Source organism: Festucalex cinctus, chromosome 6 (genome assembly GCF_051991245.1).
Source record: "Festucalex cinctus isolate MCC-2025b chromosome 6, RoL_Fcin_1.0, whole genome shotgun sequence".
NCBI lineage: Eukaryota > Metazoa > Chordata > Actinopteri > Syngnathiformes > Syngnathidae > Festucalex > Festucalex cinctus.
Genome location: NC_135416.1, coordinates 6,540,645 through 6,555,119, shown reverse-complemented (window position 1 = coordinate 6,555,119; position 14,475 = coordinate 6,540,645). Strand labels below are relative to the sequence as shown.

General features: G+C 40.9%; 2 protein-coding genes across 2 annotated transcripts; both read right to left on the bottom strand.

Moving 5' to 3' along the window:
• Window positions 1-942: 942 nt before the first annotated feature.
• LOC144020631 (arachidonate 12-lipoxygenase, 12R-type-like) lies at window positions 943-6,304 on the bottom strand. The gene is made up of 14 exons (XM_077524294.1): window positions 6,164-6,304; window positions 5,119-5,323; window positions 4,967-5,048; window positions 4,757-4,879; window positions 4,300-4,403; window positions 4,008-4,174; window positions 3,716-3,859; window positions 2,847-3,050; window positions 2,654-2,740; window positions 2,409-2,581; window positions 2,121-2,242; window positions 1,923-2,023; window positions 1,654-1,824; window positions 943-1,156 (listed from the first exon to the last, which is right to left on the bottom strand). Exons 1-14 carry the CDS (start codon window positions 6,302-6,304, stop codon window positions 977-979), a joined length of 2,004 nt encoding a protein of 667 aa, XP_077380420.1. The 3' UTR covers window positions 943-976.
• Window positions 6,305-6,757: 453 nt separating this feature from the next.
• Window positions 6,758-14,475, bottom strand: LOC144020646 (polyunsaturated fatty acid lipoxygenase ALOX15B-like). Its single transcript, XM_077524331.1, has 14 exons — window positions 14,298-14,475; window positions 13,964-14,168; window positions 12,793-12,874; window positions 12,597-12,719; window positions 12,377-12,480; window positions 11,960-12,126; window positions 11,688-11,831; window positions 10,286-10,489; window positions 10,094-10,180; window positions 9,850-10,019; window positions 9,505-9,626; window positions 9,293-9,393; window positions 9,054-9,224; window positions 6,758-7,201 (listed from the first exon to the last, which is right to left on the bottom strand). Exons 1-14 carry the CDS (start codon window positions 14,439-14,441, stop codon window positions 7,022-7,024), a joined length of 2,004 nt encoding a protein of 667 aa, XP_077380457.1. The 5' UTR covers window positions 14,442-14,475; the 3' UTR covers window positions 6,758-7,021.

Below are 14,475 nucleotides of genomic sequence, written 5' to 3'. Positions count from 1 at the left end.
TGGTCATGTGATATTCTCAATCTGAGCTGTGATTGGTCGTTTCCTTAGATGAGCAACTGTGATGTCATTTAAAAAAAAAACTGTGATGTCAATTTCAAATGATGACAAAATTTATGCCCACCAATTGGGATAAAAACAGGTGGATTGTGCTCATATTCCACAATATTAGAAAATTATATATATATCAATTTTTTAAAATCTTCTTCAAAGTGTAATTGGAGCCACCAGCTCCTTCTCATCTCATCTTCAGCTCACTCCTACTCATCCCAACTGACTGACGATGCATCCGCTCCATAAGGTATTTTAAAATTGAAATTAAACGTGTTTTGGAATTTTATCACAGATTTAAATGACATTCACAAGTCTCAAGAAAAATCCACAATTCCATGATCCGAATTTCTTCCACAGGCAAGGCCGTATTTACAGCTGAAGAAAAAAAAAAAAAAAAGTCCCAAAACCTTGATCGAAGTAAAGTTGCATCGGCTCTTGTTCTTGACGTCGATGCTTAAATGTGGATGAGAGGAAAACCAGAATAAAGCAACCCAAGCAGAAACATTCCATCGTTCACGCAAGTATGACACAATTGTATTTTCATGTATTTTGTGAACTAATCAGACATCTAAAATGCTTGGGATTTTCAAACTTTATTTGCATAACACACCAGCCAAGTAGATGTTTAATAAATCGTTAAATAATAAGCTACGATCCCTAACCTAAAAAGCAGTTCAAGTTGCAACATAGCAGAAAGACTGACACATTTTAATATGCAGCTTGCCCTTGATCTAGTATTAAGCATGTCAGATGCACACAGCCGTTCGAAAAGCAACGTTGCGCTTTCAGTGGAACCAACATGGGTCAAATAAACCAAAAGTCTCGCAAATGAATGAACTCCCTTGATCAAAATCAGAGATCAATTTAGAAGTCAACCAGCCTCACGGAACAGATTGTGGAGGTTCCCTTGGCAACCTTCCGACAATTAAATGGCCACACTGTTTTCGACGTTCTTTGGATCCAAGTAAGTGTAAGGGATCTCCAGACTTTTGTTTCTCTCGTTGATGGTGATTGACAACCTGTCAAGCTCAACTTTAAACTCCTTTTGCAGCTGGCGAGGGATCGCCTCGCTGAAATGCTCCTCTGGGTAGTGTCCGAGGGGAACCTGTCGACACAAACATGCAAATACGATGGCTGTACAAAGTCTACAACGCCACTGTTAACTCATTCACTGCCATTGACGGAAAAAGACGTCAAATGATGCATTTTTTTTTTGCTGTCTGGGAAAGAATGTGTTAAATTTCCACTTTTTAAAAAATAGGAACTCCCTACACTTTTTTATTTAAAAAATCATTCAATCAAGATATTATGTTAAAATTTTATATATAAAAAAAATATATACATTTACAGTAGAAATCTGTAACGATCTAGCCTAAAACATGCTACTGACCCTGGAAGCTCCCTGCAATTTTTGTTGTAATTTTTCAAACAAATCCGACAATATAGTTAAAAAAAACAGTTTTTTTTTTTCCATTTTACTGCAAATGAATATTTGCTTGAAATATCGGTTATCGTCCTCCTTGACTACTAATAATCTGTATCGGTATCGGCCTTGAAAATACCATATCGGTCTGTCACTACTGTCAACGTTGGTCTACTTACAAAGTCTGAGGACTGCCTGCTGAGCAGCCAGGCTGTGGCCATTCCCCGAGCCGTCACGTTGATAGGAGGTAACGTCTGCAGCATTGTGGCCTCACTTGTTGTCCCCTTTTCAGTCGGCGGAGGACGTTGCAGGGTTGCGGGGGTGTTGGGCATCCATCCACAAAAGTCGAACTGCAATAAGGGTTTGCAAAAATGCTTTGTTTTATGCCTGTTTAGATCCGAAGGAAAATCGTACAAGGGAACGCTGGCGTTTATCCTGAGGGGTTCACCTGTCCGTTGTTTACAGCCGCATGCTGGCACGAGCAAGTGAATATCACCATGGTGGCAAATTTGACCAGCTCAGGCACAGCGGTGAAACGCTGAGGGATTCCTGGCGAGGAGAGTGGGAACACCGCATCGTTTCAAGGCATTTGATGTACTGGGTGGATGGTGGTGAGTAAGCGTCGTATCATCCTTGTAAACGTCACCTGTTTGTGGCTGGGAAAGGAACGCATGTTCAAAAATGTCTGCGATCCAAGTCTGCAATTCTGAATCTCGTGCCACCTTCTTGTCATTTTTGTAGTAGTACTGTATCACTCCCTGCACAAACCTTTCGAAGGACAACTTTAAAGATGATCCAAAAACAATGTCAAATGGTGACAATTAATGCGATTCGCGTATGTATGCATTGATCTTCATTTGCCAAAAAATACATTAGTCCATCCATCTATCTACTCTGCGTTTTGTAAGAACAGGTATTTCATATCGTATTATACTTGAATATGATGTTCCAGAGTTGGAGTCCGTCATCCCTGTAGTAGAAGTTGGGCACATCCTGCAAGTCGCGATCAGCAATGTCGTCGGGGATGCAAAGTGACCGATAGGTGATCGAGGACAGCGACCTTGCCATGATCTTCAGCATAGTCTCTCTACCACCAGCTGCTGCAAACTGAGAGGCAGTCCAATAATGTAATAATGTCAACAAATGATCTTCAATTTTATGCTGAAATCAAACTTTTACGTTGGTGAAGACTCCAGTGGGTCCAATCAGCCTTATTCGGCCGATTTCGTTTATATGCAGAGTGTAACGAGTGTGGGGAATGAGGAGCTAAAGGATAAAAGGAAGGACCATAAAACAAGATCTTGTGACAACAGATGCCTTGATGAATAAAATCATATTATGGTTGAAACCAGATTGGGAAAGTTCCTGTTACCTTGTACAAGGGATGCACCATGGGCAGGTTGCGCAGCAGTGACACCACAAAAACCTCAGCCAACAGGTGAGTGCGCAGCAAGTGTGCGTTGAGCTGATGCTCTGAAAAGTCTGCACTTCTCACAAAAATCTTAGCTGTCAGCCAATCGTACGTTGAGTCAGTTGGGAGAAAGATGGGGTTGTCTTCAGCCGGAGTCTGTTTCAGCTGTGGGAAGGGCAAAATATGGCAATCAAAATTAATGATGAAATCCTTCCGTAAATGTCCATTTTTATAAGTGATTTAAAGATATTTGTGATTTTTCATGTCTTATCTTCTCAAAGTGGTCGGTTCAAAGGTAGACTTAACGTCGCAGTTTGACTGGGACAGTTTCGCCTTATAGTACGGTAAATACGGTAATTGTTTGGGTCATGTGGATGTCAGTCACACAGTTGTCATAGCAATTCATACAATAAACCAGTTATCCTATTTTTGTTCACATTCATGTTCACGTCATACCGGAACTATATTTCCTGCTTACTTGTCTAAGAATCATGGGAAATGTAGTCAGACTGAATGCCAGCAGTCATTTCCAATGCTACAATGTGGGATCACAAGGGAGGTTGGATATTGGCACTGTATTTTTAGTGCTGTTGAACTGTCAACCAAGATAGCATTTCGCTAAATCAACACAACCGGTGGTCAACAGATTGACTAGACTAGACTAAATCTATTAGATAGTTCCTGGTAAGAATTGTATTGTATTTGTTTTTCAGACTCCGGACCGCAGAATCTTGTTACCTCACCCACAAGCTCAGGCTGATAGGAAATTCACCTATTGACTATTTTTATTTATTTTTTTTTACCCTAAGGCCGGAGTAAACTAATGTCACCTGAATAGCAATAGGCATCAGCTTATCATCGGGTCTTTTGTGAAGTAGGACGAGTGGCGCCGTCAAATACTGCTGAATCCCTTGGACGATGTTTGCAGGCAGTCCGTCCAGGTTCTTGTAGTCACTCAAGTATATGTTGCCTTGCTGTTTGAAGGCAAACAAATCAGAGGCTTATATTGTCGACATTACATATGGTGGAATGCCGAACTGCTGCGCCATTGAAAAAATTAGTTCCACTGCATATGTTGAAATCCTCAAACAAATGTGAGGAAAATATGAAACAAGCTGTTACCGTCAACTCCTGAGACAAGTTTGAACCATCGGGGATGAAGACCATGTCATCAGTCACGGGGAAATTCTCAGGCAGAGTTTTGCAACGTCGAATCAAGGTGGGATTGCCGCCATTTAGGAACTGGTATGCAAATAACCAGTCCTCCTTCCAGTGTTCCTGGACGTAATCTGACACATACGACTGCTGCTACTACAACCATGTTGACTTATCCATAAAACACACTTGACAAAAACAAAACACATAAGCCGACATTTTGTGATGATGGAAGAACTTCACCAATCGGCTTCGGTACCTGATAACGGGGTGCCTTTGTGACGGAAGACGTCATTGATATCGTCAAGACTTTCCCAATTTTCTGGATTGTCAAGTAGGCCTTTTAGTTGAAGCTCAGCCAACCTGAGAAACAAAACAAGCAGCTTTAAAGATAACCTTGCCAGCAAGCTGAATTCTTGCGGTATTTGTGTTTCACAAACAGTATACAGCTTGTACCGCTCCAGCTAAAAAAACGTCGGACCAATGAGGCGCTGTTTGACGAAACCAATAAGTGGCGATGGCCTGCAACAAATAAACCTAACAGACGAATGGACGTTCTGTTCTCGCAGAATTACTCACCGTTTCCTTGTTGAATGTTGAACAGTGAGAGGCACTTTGTGCATTTTTATCTGGTAAAGACGTTCGTGCTAAGAAAGTGTCAAACATTGAAATTGTTGGGCTCATCTGATCCAACTGTAAGATTTAAACGGTCTTACCCTGTGGCTGTCGAGAATGCAATCTCTGTAGTCTTGGTGAAGGAAAACTGGAGCTCATCCGGTAGACTAAGAGCACCATCTGCCTTAATGGCGTGGGGCGTGCCTGGGTAATACGAATTCCATCTGTAGTGTGATTTAAAGATGAATGCAGACTTATACATTATGCTAACATTGTAACCAAGCTAATATTTTTGAGCAGTAAACACTCACCTATAGTCTGCACGACGCTGGCTCAACTCCTGCTCCCTTGCATACTGACCAATAGAACTGTTTTCATCAAAGACCTTTAGAGCTTTCAGAGCATAAGAATTATTTGTAGGTATCCAGTACACAAAAGTAAACAGGCACACGAATGAGCCCACCTGTGCCCTCCCTGAAGCGGTGAGTCTCACTGTCATTGATCCAGCAGTAGACGGGAAAAATGTAGATGTCTTTCTCAGGTGATTTGATTTCCACCTTGTTAAGGAACCAAGCATCACCAGGAAGAAGAAAGAACTGCCATTTGTCTAGTTCGATCAGAACCAGATGTCCAAGGGAGTTTGGGCAGGAAACAGTGTAAGTAGTCACCTAGAAAAATAATAGGAGATGTTGTGTGTTAACGTATCGGGTTCGCAAATGCGATTTCAGCTCACTCCCGTTACCTTTTGTTTATTCCGTTACAGATGAGCGTTGCTCATTGTAGAAGAGTGACCTGAAAACCTAGCTTAGCACAGTTCCCTGCTAAATGCAATGTGAAATGAATCCCTCAGCTTGTTTGCTGAGGGATTCATCTGCTGCTTTGCGGCCAGCGCCAAAATGCGGACCATGGAAAAGGATTTCGACTGCTGGCAGGAAGCCACATCAAGTAAGGTGAGATGATGACACTGATTTTCCCGACATATGCAGCAATCATTGCTGAGCAATGTGAAGTGGAGTGCACTACTCGAGCATGGTTTGAGCTACGTACCATAGGGTTGAGGCAGTGCAATGTGTGTCAGCACAGGCTCCACCCAGTATGTAAATTGTTGGGCAGAATCTGGATTTTTCTCGGCATATTACATAACAAAATACCGGTACTTCTCTCATTTTGCATGTGTGAGAACACCCCCAATGGAAGTCTAGCACAGCTTAATTTTACATTCAAAAACATTCAAATTGACATCATTCTGCCACAAGTGAACATTTCTTGTTTGTTCTCTAAGATATCGATAAGTTTGCTTACAACACTCACAATTGGTCTTCTTACCTGTTTATTTGTAACTGCTGAAGTGCAATGCAGCTTCCAAACAATTAAAGAAAACATTGAATACATTTCTCTCTGTACAGATGACTCAATATCTCAATATCTATTTGTGAGCCACTTGCTTGGTAATAAATCAGCCTTTAGCACTCCGGGTACAACTTTTAGGACCACCGAAAAAGACTTACTGATCCTCTGAAGATAATCAAAGACTTCAGCCACGTGCGTTCACTGTCGCCATTTGTTCCCACCAGTTTAATGTGCACAGGGTTCACGGTGGAGGCGTTAACTCGGTCGTCAGTGTAGACGGTCACTTCATAATCCACCATTGTTGCTCCGGAAAAAATAAGGTATCCGAATATGGGAAGAGCAGTTGTGCTTTTTGCTAGAGACAACCTGACACAAGAGCTTTTAATATACCTGTACTGTATATGCTAATTAGTGGGAGGTACATCCAACAGGTTTTTTTTTGTTTTGTTTTGTTTTTTAAGTAACGTCAGACCCGGACCTGTACGAGAAACGGCTGATTCATGGTTCGAACTGTAGCTTTCTCATGAAAGATAAGGCCTTTCACATTAAAGTCTATTTTAATTTTGAAGTTTGTAGAAGCTTCACTCCATCTGGTGTGTCAAGTTGATAGCTTTGCATTTTGTACAACCAGAAGGTGAAGTCATATCAACTGTAAATAAAAAACTTGTTTTGTGTAGAGTAGTTTTTATTTAACAAATTAAAGAACAGTTACAAACAAAAACAATAGGTGCGATCTCTCGAAAATGGGGAAGTGGTGCGGTTGTTGGGGGGGGTTTAATCAATCAGATCATTTGCATTTCAAACCAACAACATGAGCAACTCTACATTTGGTGTTGACATCCAGTTGTTTCTAAAATTGTCCAGTAAGAAAATCATGGAAATGAAATGATCTTACGTCTCAGATATTTCTATGCTGTGTATCCAGTGAGATTTTCCTTCTCCAATTAGATACAAGTACTCAATTTGCGTATCATCACTTAAGCCAGTTGTTCTCAAAGCCATTGACTTTCCGATGGTTAGATGGCCACACTGTTTTCTATTGTCTTTGGATCCAGGTAAGTGTAAGGGATTTCTAGATCTTTGTTTCTCTCATTGATTTGTTTTGACAAATCGTCAAGCTTGTCTTTAAAATCCTTTTGCAGCTGGCGTGGGGTCTTCTCTGTAAAATGGTCCTCTGGGTAGTGTCCGAGGGGAACCTGGTGACATGAAAAGAAAAAATATACAGTGGTTATAGATCCCATTCATGGTGGAAAATGTTTTCAAATCAATTTGTTTATATGATGCACTCTGCTTTAACGCGGCTGTGAAAAATGTACTCGATCACCAAGAACTCAGTTTTGGTGTTAAACGTGCTAGCCGTGTCAATCTTATGTTAGCTTGGAAATTACCTTGTAGCATGACTTGTAGATTATAGACGACGATTCCTGTCATGTTCAGGGTGTGCGAATGTTTGCAAGTGATGGCAAAGGTAGCGAATCCGCGCACCCGTTAGAGTTCGTTCAAGATTCGCAAACGTTCGCTAAAGGTTCACTTAGAGTTTGAATGTTTTTTTCTTGTCGCAAGGAAATTTTGAACGTTCAAAATATAAAGCTCTTTCCACAAGCATGAAAATTCTTTTTGGGAACATTTAGAGAACATTTAGCAAACTTTGCGACCTTGAGGTGAAAATACACATTTGCTTGCATTGTTTCACTGAGATGTGGACTTAATGCCCATCCAGATGGGGAAAATAGAAAATAATAACCGTATCTGGTTTTCCTCCAACGAAACTTTTGTGATGTCAACTTTTGTGTACTTACGAAGTCTGAGGACTAGCATGGCTTGTAGCTTAAGGCGACGATTCCTGTCATGTTCGCTCGTCAATCTGGTAACCGGTGGTTGTGTTATTACTTTAGCTAGTAAATATCTTGGTTGGAAGTTCAACAACAGTAATACATGTTTTTTTTTCTCGCAAACTGTGTTGCGAAATCACATATTTCGCAACTTGTATTCCCAGGTTGGAACTAAAAGGGGTGGTTGGAGGGGTCTGGGCTTTGTGACTTACTGCTATACGCGTATCCAACTGTGGTGCAAATTTTTGCGAGTGTTGGCGAAGATAGCAAATGCATGCTCGTCGTTCCCCTTAGGGTTTGTTCAAGGTTTGCGAACATTCAGTTAAGAGTTTTAATGTTTTTGTTTCTCTTGTTGCAAGGAAATTTTTAACATGTTCCAAATTTAAAACTCTTTAGAGAACGTTAAGTGAACATTTAGTGAAGTTGGCGATCTTGAGCAAACCCTGAAGTGAAATAAACATTTAGTACTAGGTAAGGGTGTTAAAAAAAATCGATTCGGCGCGATACTTCAGCACGCAATTCTCGAATCGATTCAATAGGCAGCCGAATCGATTTTTTAAACATCCATTTTTGATGAAAAAATAGTCAACAAAACATCTAACTTTCACACCTTAAGCATGGAAGAATGTTATATTAATGGAATATTAAGCCTTAGTACTAGTACTAGGTAGCATTGTAAAAGTTTCAGTTGAGGTAGCTCGGGCATCTGGTTCGGCTGCCCCCTGGACGCCTCCCTGCGGAGGTGTTCCGGGCATGTCCCACCGGCGGGAGGCCCCCAGGGACGACCCAGGACACGCTGGGGAAACTGGACGGATGGATGGATGGATGGATGGATGGATGGACGGACGGACGGACAGATGATGGATGGATGGATGGACGGATGATGGATGGACGGATGGATGGACGGATGGACGGACGGATGATGGATGGATGGATGGACGGATGATGGATGGACGGATGGATGGACGGATGATGGATGGATGGACGGATGATGGATGGACGGATGATGGATGGACGGATGGATGGACGGATGGACGGACGGACGGATGATGGATGGATGGATGGACAGATGATGGATGGACGGATGATGGATGGACGGATGGATGGACGGATGATGGATGGACGGATGGATGGATGGATGGTGAAAATAGTAATAATAACCGTATCTGGTTTTCCTCCAACGAAACTTTTGTGATGTCAACTTTTGTGTACTTACGTAGTCTGAGGACTGCCTGCTGAGCAGCCAGACTGCAGCTATTCCTTGGACTGTCACATCGATAGGCGGCAATGTCTGCAGCATTGTGAGTTCGCTTGTTGTCCCTTTTTTGGTCGGGGGAGGACGTTGCAGGGTGATGGGAGTGTTGGGCATCCAGGCGCCGTAGTCGTACTGCAAGAATACGCATAATTGTTTAGAAGGAATATAACGGAAGGCTGGTGTTTACTCCAAGGATTCACCTGTCCGTTGTTTACAGCCGCATGCTGGCACGAGCAAGTGAATATCACCATGGTGGCAAATTTGATCAGCTCAGACACAGTGGCGAAACTCTGAGGGATTCCTGGGAAGGAGAGCAAGAAAACTGCGTCACTGCAAGATGTTTGGGTGGCTTCTGGTGAGTAAAATGTGCTCTCCTGTAGCAACTTGTAGTATCACCATGAGTAAAAATCACCTGTTTCTTTTTTGGAAAGGAATCCATGTTCAAAAATGTTACGGATCCACGTCTGCAGTTCAGAGTCTTGCTGAACTTCGTCGTCACTTTTGTAGTAGTACTTTATCACTCCCTGCACAAATCTTTACAAAGACATTTCTTATGAATTATATTGTGCTAAATAGGTCATTGACTTTTAGCCAGAGATTTTCCACCATGGGGCAAAACGTACATTCCTACATTTGCACTTTTATTTTTTAGATCCTTGAGAAATTCGGTTTATTCCTTGACCCATCCACTGCCCCTCTTGTCGAGAATGCTATTGTATTATTTGTTTATGCAAACTGTGAAAGAAATACATCATACATGTAGACGACGTTCCAAAGTTTGAGCCCATCATCCCTGTAGTAGAAGTTCGGCACATCCTGCAAGTCACGATCAGCAATGTCGTCGGGGATGCAAAGAGATCTGTAGGTGATCGAGGACAGCGATCTGGCCAAGATCATTGTCAAACCCTTTCCACCGGAAGCCGCAAACTGAGGAGCAGTCCGATACGTGATATAAACAAACAATCCCCAACGTCATGTTGAAAGCAAAGTTGGTCTTTTACCTGGGTGAAGAGTCCAGTGGGTCCTATCAGCTGTTTCCGAGCTAGTTCATTGATATGTAGAGTGTAGCGAGTGTGGGGGATGAGGAGCTAAAGGGATAGAAGGAAAGACCATGAAACCAAATCTTGAGGCAACAAAAGAATTGATGACTAAAAAGTACTTGACTGAAACCATATTGTGAAAGCTCCCGTTACCTTGTACAGGGGATGCACCATGGGCAGTTTGCGCAACAGTGACACCGCAAAGACCTCCGCCAGCAGGTGAGTGCGCAGCAAGTGCGCATTGAGCTGGTGCTCTGAAAAGTCTGCGCTTTTCACAAAAATCTTAGCCGTCAGCCAGTCGTACGTCGAGTCAGTGGGGAGAAAGATGGGGTTGTCGTCGGCCGGAATCTGCTTCAGCTGTGGGAAGAGGAGACGTTTGCGCCAAGTTGAATTGGACAGGCTTGAAGGTGTTCCATGTGACACCACTGTAAGTCCCATGTTACAACCTTCCCTGAGTTGGAAATTGAATTATTTCTGACAGAAATCCAAAGCTTTAGATTTACGGGTGCTGATTCTGTCTTCTCCCCAAACATCACAACCCCACAAATAACAGCCATGTGATCTTCAGGCAGCAAAATTGGATCTCCATTACTTTACACCATATTCTAACGAGGGTTGTAGTCGTGAATTCTAATAAGTGATTTAAAAGATTTTACTGATTTCTCATCTTCTCGGGAATGTCGTTTTAGAGTCTCCGTGATGGAGAACTGCAAGGTCAAGCTCAGGTTGAGGCGTGCCTTCCTTTCAATTAAACCCTTAAAGGTCTCGTTGTCACTCCCACCACTAGCAAAACGATGGATTTCCCTAAACACAACTTTAGAACCCTTTCCCCATCACAATTTTGGATGTCATGGAATATGTAGCCAACGAGCTATGAACAAACTACCATTTGACCAAAGGCAACTCCAATGGAATACAAATTCCAACAGCTCTCAAGGACTTCCAGAGTCTAAGCTGTGATACAAGCTGGCTGATTGGACATTCATCCATACGCTAAAAATATTATATCTTAACGTACATTGTCCTTCTCTTAACTCATTCACTCCCAGCCATTTTCACAGAAGCAATCCCGTTCGCTCCCGGCTGTTTTACTGGATTTTGACTGATTTTACAAGGCCCACAGAATATTGTGTTCTATTGCTATAAAAGCATAGAACATATCAAAAGAAAGATTAAAGTCTCTTCTTTCATCAGGAAAGAAAAAGTACGTTTCTATCTGTTTCCGTTTTGCGGCAATTAGCATTAGAAGAGAGCTAAGTTTCATCAGTTTTCACAAATCTATTCAAAATTGTAAGTAATTGAGCGTTTGTTCTACATGGCCCTGGTTGATCTCCTTTGCTCTGCTGCCACCTGCTGGCCGTTTGTGTAATAACTACCATTTCTGCAACCGTTCTTTGCAGTTGAGAGGCTGCGTCAAAGCCTTCTGTATGCTCTAGCATAAAAAAAAACAAAAAACAAAACGTATAAATACGTCTTTGGGACACTTAGAACATTGAACAAAAAACGTATTTAAACGTTATTGGGAGCAAATGAGTTAATGTACAACTCTTGTCACCTGAATGGCAATCGGCATCAGCTTGTCGTCAGGTCTTTTGTGAAACAAGACAAGAGGCGCCATCAGGTACTGCTTAATCCCTTGGATGATGTTTGCAGGCATTCCGTCCAGGTTCTTGTAGTCACACAGATATATTTTACCTTGCTGTTTGGGGGTAAATAAATACATTTAAGATTACTGCGTTACGTGAAGTGTAATTCCGAGCTCTTGAGTCGTTTAGCTATAGATTCAAATCGTGAGTCAAACGAACGTGAGGAGAATGTGAAGCGAACCTTCAACTCATTGGAAAGGTTTGAGCCACCGGGAATGAAGACCATGTCATCAGTCACAGGGAAGTTCTTGGGCAGAGTTTTGCAACGTTGAATCAAGGTGGGGTGGACGCCATTTAGAAACTGGTACGCAAATAACCCATCATCCATCCAGTGGTCTTGCATGAAGTCTGACAAAAGGACAGTGATTAACTTCTACTGCATATGTGTTGTTAATAAAGCACTCGATCAATAATAAAAATAATTATAGTCTCTCAAATACTGTTTTTGTTGCCCCACCCCCTTTTACTACTATTACCGCTACTACAAATAACACTACTGCAATTACTTGCTTTAAAACACCTAGACTCCCATAAGTAACTGCTTTGTGAAGAGACGCCTTTGTCAGGATGGAGTAACATCAACATTCGGCCTCAGTACCTGATAATTGTGTGTGTTTGTTAGAGAACACGTGTTTCATCTCGTCGAGACTTTTCCAGTTTTCCGTGCAGAATTCCAGACCCTTTAATTCCAGCTCTAAAATCCTGGAGGAAGAAAACAAGCAAGCTTTGTCACAACAAAAAAATGTTGAAAACGTTGAGCATGAATAAATAAGTAAATATATACAAATTCAAACTTATAAGGATTGGTGGGTTCTTACGCTGCGCCTGCCGTGAATTTAAACTCTGTATCTTTGGTGAAAGAGAACTGGACCTCATAAGGTAGGGTACATGGTCCGTCTGCCTCAATGCAGTTGGGCACACCTGGGGACTCCTCTTCCCATCTGATGGGCATTTTAAATGTTAATGTAGGCTTACAATAAGCAAAAGTTGGTGGCATCCGTGGTAAACTCTCACCCATAGTTTGCTTTACGCTGGATCAGCTCCTGCTGTCTCGCGTATTCACCGAGACTGTGGCTTTCGTCAAAGATCCTCAGCGCTTTCAGAAAAAAAAAAATACAAACAAAAAAAATGTGTGGAGGCCCAAAAGTGCCAACGTTAAATAAATAAATAAATACACCATTAAATAATGAAATAAAACTCTTTAATTAATTAAATGTGAAATGAATTAATTAAATGTGAAATTCAATAAATGTGTCATTAATTAATTTTAAATTCCCTATGATTATTCATACATTTATGTATTTATGTATTTATTTATGTATGTATTTATTTATTTATTTATTTATTTATGTATTTATTTATTTATTAATTCATTCATTTATTTATTTACTTATTTATTTCATCCATCCATTTTATGAAGCGCCTGCTCCTCACAAGGGTCTCGGGGGATGCGGGATGCTGGAGCCTATCCCATCTGGCTTCGGGCAGTAGGCGGGGTACACCCTGAACTGGTTGCCAGCCAATCGCAATATATATATATTATATATATATATATATATATATATATATATATATATATATATATATATATATATATATATATATATATATATATATATATATATATATATATATATAAATTAAATCTGGAATCAAATAAACCAATAATTAAATAAATGTGTCATTCCTTAATTAAATTTCATATATATATATATATATATATATATATATATATATATATATATATATATATATATATATATATATATATATATATATATATATATATATATATATATATATATAATTATTGGTTTATTTGATTCCAGATTTAATTAATAAATGACAAATTTAATTATTTCATGAAACATTTATTTAATTATTGGTTTATTTAATTCCATCTTTAATTAATAAATAACACATTTAATTATTTCATGACAATTTTATTTAATTATTTAAGAGTGCCCAGAGCCAGCTGAGATAGGCGCCAGCATCCCCCGCGACCCTTGTGAGGAATAAGCGGTCAAGAAAATGGATGGATGGATGGATGGATGGATGGATATTTAAGTGCATTCATTTATTTAATATTGGCACTTTTGATCTTCCATAAAAATGGTGCATTTCGGATTATCTGGGGTTATAAAGCATGCGACGGCAGACCATCACACAAATGAGTGGAACCCACCTTTGCCCTCTCTGAATCGGTGAGTCTCCCTGTCACAGATCCAGCAGTGGATGGGAAAAATGTAGATGTTTCCCTCTGGTGATTTGACTTCCACCTTGTCAGGGAACCAAGCGTCATCCGGTGTAAGGTAGCAATGTCGTTTGTCGAGCTCGATCAGAACCAGCTTTCCAAGCGACTTTGTGCAGCAAACATCATAAGTAGACGCCTAGAAAATTAAGAGCGTTGAAATATTGAATGCGCAGCCAGCTCAGTGTTAGGCACGCTTTCTGTTGGTTTCATGCACAAGAGGGGAAAAAAAGTTGTTCCAGCATCACGAGTTATTTCCCACACTTACCGATCCTCCGCAGATCATCATAGAATTCAGCCACGTGCGATCACTCTCGCCATCGGTGCCCACCAGCTTTATGTGCACTGAGTTCAAGGTGGCGGAGCAAGCTCGCTCGCCAGTGTAGACGGTCACCTTGTAATTTCGAACCATGGTGATTCTGGAATGATGAGGAATCCTAATAGGA